The 10,304-nt window shown below is 41.1% G+C and overlaps 1 protein-coding gene across 1 annotated transcript in view; it reads left to right on the plus strand.

The window, feature by feature from the left end:
- Positions 1–9,375, plus strand: part of LOC110266420 — a gene marked incomplete at its 5' end in the record, with an annotated part of 29,667 nt that extends 20,292 nt beyond the window's left edge. The window contains 2 exons of the mRNA XM_021111064.1: positions 1,657–1,739; positions 9,021–9,375. Of these exons, the coding sequence (XP_020966723.1) occupies positions 1,657–1,739; positions 9,021–9,375 (438 nt within the window). The remainder of the gene's footprint in view (positions 1–1,656; positions 1,740–9,020) is intronic.

Here is a 10,304-nt window from a genome sequence, read left to right on the forward strand (position 1 = left end):
ACCGGGATCTCAGTCTCATGAGTACTCGGCATCACATAGTTGCTCAAGATCTGATGCCATAGCCGAGCCTCATCATTCAAGTGTACTCTCATGATCCCTCTAGGCATAGTGGTGTCCTGACCGATCTCCCAAGGAACAGCAGGGTCGAGAGCTATCCGTGCCTTCACAGCGTCCCAATCAAACCGCATCTGGCCCATGTCCTCCTCAGCCTGTGCATAACCATCTGGCTGATCGGACTTGGCTGGGAGCTAAAGAATGGTCTCTATGGCCTCCTCAGTGACCAGAATTTGCTTTCCCCCTCAGGTTCACTGTATCTAGGGTAGTAAGGTAGTAGTTGCAATAAAATTCCCGGACCCAAGATACATTGACCTCTGTCAGTGGTCTCTCCAGAAAGAACCAGCCCCTTTGCTTGATTTGCTCAGTGGTGTATTACTGGAGGGCTTCTGGAATCTTCAAGGTACGTTCCAGGTATAGATTTCTGGAGTTTGCAAAAGTCGGGTACTTCAGCTCATAGTACCGGTTTGCAAATTTTATAGGATCAGTCGAAGGGAGCAGCTGGTCAGCTTTTTCCTGCTGTGTGAAGTTCTTCTCCTGCCATGAGGAATCGTGCATTAGAGCAATGATGGATTGGGAGGAATCTCCTCTCTTGCGCTTGCCAGTAGCCTTGCCTTTGTCTTTCCTTTGTGAGGCAGACATCCTGAAAAACAGAAAACCAGGAAATGGATAAAATAGGAAAGCAAATAGGCAATTTAAACAAAGGAAACTCAAAGCGGTAAGGGAGATATAGAATAAGAAAAATGAGTAATTGAAATGTTATTGAATTAATGTTAAATGGAAAGAAAAAAATCAATATGCCATAGTGAGAAAGTTAGAGGAAGTAAAAGTAATCAGAAAGGAGATCAAGAGGGTTAGTATGGTAAAAAGAAATTAGTAAATTAAAATTAGTGAGTTAGGAAAGTAAGTGGCATAGAAAAAATTCCATATAACAAGGATTCACAGGTAAGAGTAGAAGTACTCATAATCGAATAATAAAAAAAACAGGGTGATGCTGATTCGAATAGAAATATAGAAATTAGAAATTGGAATCAGTGAATCACAAATGTAGGTTATGAGCCAGGAAATCAAAGAGGATAAGAAAGTCTACCATAGCATTCATGTAATGGTTTGGGTAAAGCAGAGTAAAACAGATTTCAGAAATGCCAAACCAAAACATGAATGAAAACAATTTTAAAAAAAATTTGGGCAGCATTCCGGCTAAAATTGGATTGTCCCGGAAAATAAACAGCAATCATATCAGTTCATATGAATTAAAAAAAATCAAGCTGCATGTACATAGATATAAAATAAACATAAAAACTCAATGTAAACAGCAGCCACATATAAGAAAGCAGCATATGAAACATGATTATAGCAGCAACATATTTGCACATAGGATAAAACAGAAGTAAGAACAGTGCAAGTAAACAGACCTAGATCCACTAACCACAGCCTAAGCTACCTAACAACCTAAAAATCCACTACAACATGCATATCTATCTATCCTAATGATGAACAGAAACGGAAAAAAAAAAGAATACAGAAAAAAACGACGAACGGATAAAAGGGGGTTGCGTTTTGCGGAACCTGGTAGGCAGAATGGGTGGAACGGGGAAGAAGGTGGCGGCGGCGGCGTCCGGCGCAGTAACGGGGCACGGTGTCGCGGTGGCTGCTGATGGGGGCAGTGGCGGCGAGGGTTTTGGGTTGGTGATAGAAGAAGGGGGTGTGGTTGGGTGGCGGAGAGAGAGGGGGGCGCGGCTGGGGCGGCGTACGGGGTGGCGGCGGCGTCTGGGTGGCCGGCGGTGGCGGCTGGGTGGTGGTTGGAGGGAGAGGGAGCAGAGAGGGAGAAGAGGGTTGGGGGTGGGGGGCTCGCGACTGATAGGGTTCGCGGGCTGGAGGGGTTATATTTTCGAATCCACGTGGCCGCGTGGGGCACGCGGTCGCGTGGTTGGGACGAAAATGGGAGTGACGCGATCGCGTGGGGTGCCCGATCGCATGAGAGGGGGGAAAGAAGAGTGACGCGATCGAGTGGGTCGCGCGATCGCGTCGCTGGACTTTGTGCTACACGCACGACTCCAGCGCCATTTTAGCGCAACTCTCTATCTCCTTTTGGGGTGATGTGCAATCCATGCGACGCGATCGCGTCGCTCACGCGGTCGCGTGTGATTGGTATTGTGCAAGGGACGCAGTCGCATAGGGCATGCGATCGCATGGGCCAATTTGTGCGAAACGCATAGGGGCCGCACGATTCCAGCCTAACTTTTTGTTCATTGGATCCTTACGCCGATATATATATCACGCGGCTGCGTGGGTCACGCGGTCGCACGGGTGGTGTTTTCTGCGATATGACGCGATCGCATGGGCATGCGGTCGCGTCGTGCATCCTTTTTTTTATTTTTGTTTAACTGAAAAATGCAGGATGCAGTGATGAACATGAATGCTATGCATGATTCCAGGTTAATGTTAAAATAAAAAAAAGGGGTAAATTGAAAATAATAAACAAGAATTAGATTGAGAAAGAAGCGACCATACCATGGTGGGTTGTCTCCCACCTAGCACTTTTAGTTAAAGTCCTTAAGTTGGACATTGGAAGAGTATCCTGTTATGGTGGCTTATGTTTAAATTCGTCCAAAAATTTCCACCAGTGCTTGGAATGCCAATAGCCTCCGGGGTCCCAAACTAGGCATGTAAAGCTTCTGAGCAGCTTCAAACAGATATTCAGCCTCCCGGGATGACGAATGTCAGAATATAATCCATGATCCCAAGCTGTGTTTTTAGATCCGCCTCCATTTTGATTTGTAAGTTTCCATTCGGGCGGGTTAAAAAGTAGAATCTCACCGTGGTGACCAAACGTTTTCCGTGATCCATGCAATTGAGCATGATACCAATCCGTGTACTTCGAGGTGAAGCGTGGAACCTTATTGAACCTGGTGCACCAGCTCTGAGTACGAGCCAATTCCCTTTTACTCTTAAAGCCGCAGAAAGCTCTAAGTTGGCCATCTGTTTCAAGTAAACCATATTCAAGTGAATAAGTAAAGTTATAAGTTAAGGATTGTACCCACTTGAAGCTTGTATTAGGTGGTAATGGCCTTGGGACAGTGGTTCTACAAGTTCCGTTTCCTTGTGCTCTTCTATGAATTCTCCCACTTCCTTGCAAAGATCTTCAATTGTATCTGTATCCTGGTCAAAGTCTTCTATGTCTTCCTCATCACTCGAGTCATAGATTGGAGGTTGAGAGAAATCTACCTCCGCATCATCTTCATATTCACTTGGGAAAAATTTTTTGATCTCAGAGAATTCACTTGCGGACGCAAGTTCATCACTAGGAGAACTAGACTTGTGACTATCATCATCAAGAAAATTTGCTTCTTGGATTATTCCGTCTAATTCTTCGTAAATGACTCACCTTGGAGATTGTACGGTATCCTCCTTAGCATCAACTGTAGCATCTTGGACGGAGTTTTCCTCAATTCTGGATTCCTAAGGAAGTTCAGCATCTCCTAGATCTTCAACCAACTCTTCTTCTTGAACAATGACAGCTTCTTCCACTTGTTCTAGTACGAATTCATTCTCTGTCTTATCCACTGGAGTCTCTAGTATTTCTTTCATGCTACGCTCTTTATCAGGCTGTCCACACAGAGCTGTGGTTGATCCTTGTATATTTGAGCGCCTAGTGGCCCATTGAATTAGTGCTTGCTCCAGTTGTTGAATGGTTGTTTGAAATTTAATTACTGTTTCTTTTAGGCGATCCTCTGCTTCGTGGTTTGCCAGACTTGGACATGATACAAAGGAAAGTGGTGATGATTGGGAACGATTGGATTGGTATTGGGGTAAGGAAGGATCATATGATGGCGAATGGTGAAGAAAAGCTTGTGAGTGTGGTGGTTCGAGGTTATGTTGAAAGGATGGTTCATATGCACTGGGTGGGGCTTGTTGGTAGTTACAAGGTTGTCCACCATATCTTTCAGCTGGGTATGCATTGTAGAGTGGTCTTTGTCCAGGATATCTCGGAGGGTGTTGCTGCCTAAAGGGTTGATTAGATCCTCTTGGCTCCATCCATCCTTGATTGGTCTGACCTTGATGCACAATCCTGCTGTAACTTCTATTTCCTTTAACAATATTAGAACCAAACTCAAAGCGAGAGGGGTGAGAGTTCATAGTAGCAAATAAAGATAAAAAGGAAAACAAAAATAAATAAACAAGCAAAAGAAAAATATTTACAATAACCAATAATAAGGCACACGTTAGCAGTTCCCCGGCAACGGCGCCATTTTTGACGTTAGGTATTTTTGCCAGTAAAGAATGTCATAAAAATAGTCGCGTTGTAGATATAGTCTCTAAACCAACAAAAATCCCTTCGTACAAATGTTTTGGTTGTCACAAGTAACAAACCCCTTAATAAATTGATAACCGAGTATTTAAACCTCGGGTCGTCTTCTCAAGGAACTGCGAGGAAGTGTGTTCTTATTATTGGCTATAAAGGTTGTAATCGGGGTTTAGAAGGTGAGAAGCAAGTAATTTAAATGACAAATAAAGTAAATGGCAATTAAAATAAATAAATACTGTAAAGCAGACTTTTGGCAAGGTAAGAAAAGTTGGAGGTCCAACGTAGTTATCTCTCTCAACTATAATGAAAGTTGAATCTAAACTCCACTTGGTCAACCTTTACTAGGGCAAAGGAAAGTCAATGGACTAATTAAATTGACCTTTGAATCCTATTTATTTCCTAAGAAAAGGTTGGGATTACTTAAGTTCAACTCAATTAGCAAGATGACGATTATCAATTATATTGAGATTAATAACTGTTGAGTTACTAAATTCTTAACCAGAACCAAAAAGGGAAAAAATAAAATTGATAGAATAATGAAAATATCCTTAGATGGGAAGCAATGGTAACTTAATGCAAAGAGAACAATCATAGACTAAAAATACCTCAATTATCATTAATTCAAAGAACAATCTGTGACATAGAATAATTCATAAATCAAATTATAATAATCAATTCAAATGTTGGAATAAATAAAACTAAAAATAAAAGAACATTAAACCTGGGATCCAGAGTTACTCTTAAAACAAGAAGAAATCCTAAATCCTAAAAAAGAGAGAGAGAAGATCTCCCTCTCAACTAGATCTAAATCATTGAAAAGTAAAAATATGCGAGCTCCCTTTGAATGGGTGCATTCCCACACTTTATAACCTTTGGTCTATGCTGTCTGTATTTGGATCTGGGCCGAAAAGGGCTTCAGAATTCGCTTGGGGCGTATTCTGTAAATTCTGATACGTGTCCTCTGTCACGCGTCCACGTGGGTCACGCGGTCACGTCATTTGGAGCCTTTCCTTGCCATGCGGTCGCGTCAGTCATACGACCGCGTCATATGCGTTCTGCTTAAGGCGCGCGGTCGCGTCAGTCATGCGGCCGCGTCGCTGCTGATTCGTGCTTGGCACGCTATCGCGTCATCCATGCGATCGCGTGAATACCAGTTTCCTTCAAAGCTCCGTTTTGCTTTCTCCTTCCATTTTGTATGTTTCCTTTTCCATCCTTTAAGTCATCTACCTTAGAAAATCTGAAACTACTCAACACACTAATCACGGCATCGAATGGAAATAAAGGTAATTAAAATAATTAATTTTTAAAGCTTAGGAAACATGTTTTTCACAATATGACATAATAAGGAAGGGAAGGTAAAACCATGCAATTAATGTGAATAAGTAGGTGAAGAGTTGAATAAATCACTCTAATTAAGCACAAAAGAACTCATGAAATATGGGTTTATCACGGTGACAGCGCATTTGGACCATTTTCACTGAGAGGATGGATGGTAGCCATTGACAACGGTGATCCACCAACATATTGCTTGCCATGGAAGGAGATCTGTGTGCGTGAAGAAGAAGACAGTAGGAAAGCAGAGATTCAGAAAACAGAGCATCTCCAAAACCTCAATCTGTTCTCCATTACTGCATAACAAGTATTATTTATTTTTTGTTAATTACTTCTCGTAAACCCAACCATTTTATTATTAATTTCCTGACTAAGAATTACAAAATAACCATAGCTTGCTTCAAGCTGACAATCTCCGTGGGATCGACCCTTACTCACGTAAGGTATTACTTGGACGACCCAGTGCACTTGCTGGTTAGTGGTACGAGTTGTGAAAAGTATGATTTACAATTCGTGCACCACTGCCCCGAAGCCAGGCGACGCGCACGCGTGGATCACGCGGACGCGTGACCTGGAAAAAATCCAATCCACGCTAACGCGTGGATGACGCTAACGCATGACTTTGCAGCGACCTGTACGTACCAGAAATCGCTGGGCTGTTTTTGACCCAATTCTCGACCCAAAAAACACAGATTAGAGGCTATAAAGTGGGAAAATCAATCCAACAATTCATACAACATTCAGAATATAGAATTTTAGGTTTTAGATGTAGTTTTAGAGAGAGAGAGGGGTTCTCTCCTCTCTCTTAGGTTTTAGAATTAGGATTTCTTTTACTTTATGGTTATCACTCCGTTCCAGGTTCAATGTTCCCAACTTTAATTTTATGTTCTCTTCTACTTTTAGTTACTCTAATGCTTTTACTTGTTAATTACTTATGTTGCCAAATTGGCTTATGAACTTTTCATGTTAGATTTGAATATTCTATTTAATATAATTTGAGGTATTTCAGATTTATGATTATTTTATTCTATTTATGATGCTTTCAATTTAATTTAGATTTTTCTCCTTTTAGTGTTGGTTAAGTAATTGATAACACTTGAGTTATCAGACTCAGCAGTTGATTGATTAATTTTTCTGATACCTTGCTAAGAGTTTTTCTAATTATTAATTTTTCTTTTCCTTGCCATTTAAATTACTTGTTCCCTATTTCAAAAACCTAAAAATACACCTTTTTCCATAACCAATAATAAATCATACTTCCCTGCAATTCCTTGAGAAGACAACACAAGGTTTAAATACTTCGATTTATTATTTTTATTGGGTTTGCTTAAGGGACAACCAAAACTTTTGTATGAAAGGATTCTCTGTTGGTTTAGAAACTATACTTGCAACGCGATTATAATTTTATAAAAAAATTTCTTTACTGGCTGAAATCTAGTTCGTCACGCGTACGCAAGCATGCTCATGTGACGCGAGATTCATTCACTACCTTGATATCTCACGTACGCGGACATGGTCTTGTGTACACGGACATGAAAATTTGGACGCTCACGTACACAAGTAGTATACGCGACGCGAGAGTCCCCTCTGTTTTGAAATCTCGCATACGCGGACATAGTCTCGCATACACAAGCCCTTGTTTTAGCCAAAAATGAGATTTTTTAAGTGTTAAATCAATTATCTATCTTTCCAAACCTTTTTAACCCCTATTTAATACTTGTTAATGAGTCTTCAAGCTTTAGAAAAAGGGTGTACGTGTTGAAGAAGTTAAATGGAAAGTTGAAGAGGAGATTGAGAAGTGAATGGTTGAGTTGTTAAGGCAATGAATTGATAACTGAATAAATGAGACGTTGATTATACTGAATGAGATATTGAGTAATGGCTTTAGGGATAGATGAGTCACCCCTATCCGAGATATAAATTTGAGAGTAGATGAGTAATGCCTATGTATGATGTGATTTGAGGGTTGATGAGTCGGGTTATGGTTTGAGGCACCTACCTGAGTAGACAAGTAATACCTATTCTGGGTTGGGTGAAACACCGACATGGGGAGACGAGTGATACCTAGTCCATGTTGTGGTGTTCTGTCCAGGGTTCGCTACCGGACATGTCGGGATTGGCTGTACAACCGACAGATGATATCATCGGCCATAGGGTGACATGCATCATATGCATTTGTGTGACTTGTTTTAGTATGCTTTGTTCTGGCTTGCCTAATTGATTAAGCTATAATTAATTGCTACTTGTCCTATCTATTGTAACTGCTACCTATACTTGTGTTTTCCTTGTCTGTATTGTTTGTCTATGCAACTGAGAAATCCCTCGTCTGGCGGAGGAGTGACAAGGGTTGTTCCACTAGAGTTCTGGAGGGTTGGAGGAGAGTGAGATTAAAGTGTTAAGTTATTTTTAGAATAGAACCTAGGTATCTTAGTTAGTTTGCCTTATTTCCAGTTTAAATTATAACTCTAAGTTTTAAATCTGAGTGTCGGAGTTCTAGGATCGCCTTTAGCATTTCTGGGATCTTATATCTTATGTACGTGGGCACCTTTACCATGCTGAGAACCTCCAGTTCTCATTCCATACATATGTTATTATTTTTCAGATGCAGGTCAAAAGGCACCTCGCTAGAAGTCTGGAGTTTCTGAGTAAGCAAAGTTTAGCTTTGGGATGTTATATTTTGGACTGTTGGTTATGTACTTATGTTTATAGACTCTCCTATGTATATATAACTTATGTTTGATCCTTCTAGAGGCTATTTTGGAGAAACAAGAGTTTGGTTTTCTGTATTTTGGGATATTTGGGATATATATATGTATATGATATTCTCCGGCCGGCCTTGACTTTGCAGGTCAAGCTCGGAGCTTGATATTTTGTATCTTTTGCTTTTCCACTCTTATGTATATATTTCTTTATTTTCCAACTAATTCTATTAAACGTTTATGCGAGCGATGCGCTTTTCTTTTTGCAACTTGTTGCTTAAGCTTTCCTTCAAGGCTCCTCAATTATTAAACTATTTCAACTATATATTATGTATATATTTTATTTTAGAGATCGTAATACCACACCACCTCTGTTTTACAACTTAAGCGTAAAGCTTTATGTGTAGGGTGTTATATTATAGTATCAGAGCAATTCGTTCCTGTAGAGCCTGAGGGATGAATTGACTATGTTTCTGGACGTACTCTGGGTGTCTGTACACACTGATTAGGATATCTAACTAATATATGTGGCATATTTGTTCATGAGCATGCATTTGGGACTTTAAAGCACTAGACTTGAGATATTGAGACTGATCACCTTGATATCGCTTGTTTGGTATGAACAGGAACCAAATGACGACTCGTGGATGCGAACACGGTCAAGGAGGAGGTTGGAGTGGTAGTGAGGGACCCGAGACTACTGAGAACAACCTAACAAACTTCATGGCTGTATTTGAGAACATGGCTGCTGCGATGCAGGCCACGGCTGTGGCGTTAGGAAATCAAACTGGTAATATGAATGGTGGTAACAGAGTAAATGGGTCAATGACTTTAGCTACCTTCATGAAAGTAAACCCACCAATCTTTAGAGGAACGACAAACCCCATGGAGGTAGATAATTGGTTCAGGCCATGGAAAGAGCCTTGCAAGTGCAACAGGTCCCTAAAGGTCAATATGTTGAGTTTGCTACATACCAGTTGATGGGTGAGGCTCAACATTGGTGGCAAGGGACACGTCGCCTTCTACAGCAAGGCAATACCGTGATACCTCGAGATGCCTTCTAATCTGAATTCTACAAGAAATATTTTCCTAATTCTGTCAAGACGGCGAAGGAGATTGAGTTGCTACAACTAAGGCAGGGCTCCATGTCTGTGGCAGAATACACCAGTAAATTCGAAGAGTTGTGTTAGTTTCCAAGATCTGTTAGGGTGCTCCGAAGGGCTTCGAAGAATGGAAATGCATTAAATATGAAGGGGCTTGCGAGGAGATATCCTGAGTACTATGGGGCCAATAGAGGTCCGGGTCTTCTCAGACTTGGTGAACAAGGGTAGGGTTTCAGAGGAATGTTCAAGGAAGGCTGTTATAGCAGGGAATGACCACCAGGAGTCCTATCAAAAAGAGTGTAACCAGAGTCTTACACCAAGGGGCCAAGAGTTCAAGAGGAGTGGCTATATAGCTCGCCCCTCTCAGGGTTGGAATAGCCCCAAGGAAAGTGGCAGCCGTCGGGGAAATGAAGGAAAGCAGATAAGGAAGTACTTAGAGGAATTGAGGTGCCAAAGATGCGAGCATTTTCATCCCGACTTGTCTATTAGGTTCAAGATTGTGTTTCACATGTGGGAAGCAGGGGCACAAGTCTTGGAATTGCCCGAAGAAAGAGAAAAGAAGGTAGGACGATATTAGCAACATGGTCAAATCTCTCAAGAGGTAAGGATAAACTGGTAGCTAAATTTTAACTACTTTAAAGGACATTAAGACATTACGGTTATTCATACCCAAGATGGAAATGACGAATTATGATGGAAGTGGCGAACCTTGAACCAAACCTAATTGTGCTGCGTAGGATGTTACCGTTAGAGCTTGTAGAAATTAAGGAGATTTTGCTTGGCATGTGACGAATAATCAATTTTTTA

Source organism: Arachis ipaensis, chromosome B01 (assembly GCF_000816755.2).
Source record: "Arachis ipaensis cultivar K30076 chromosome B01, Araip1.1, whole genome shotgun sequence".
Classification (NCBI taxonomy): Eukaryota; Viridiplantae; Streptophyta; class Magnoliopsida; order Fabales; family Fabaceae; genus Arachis; species Arachis ipaensis.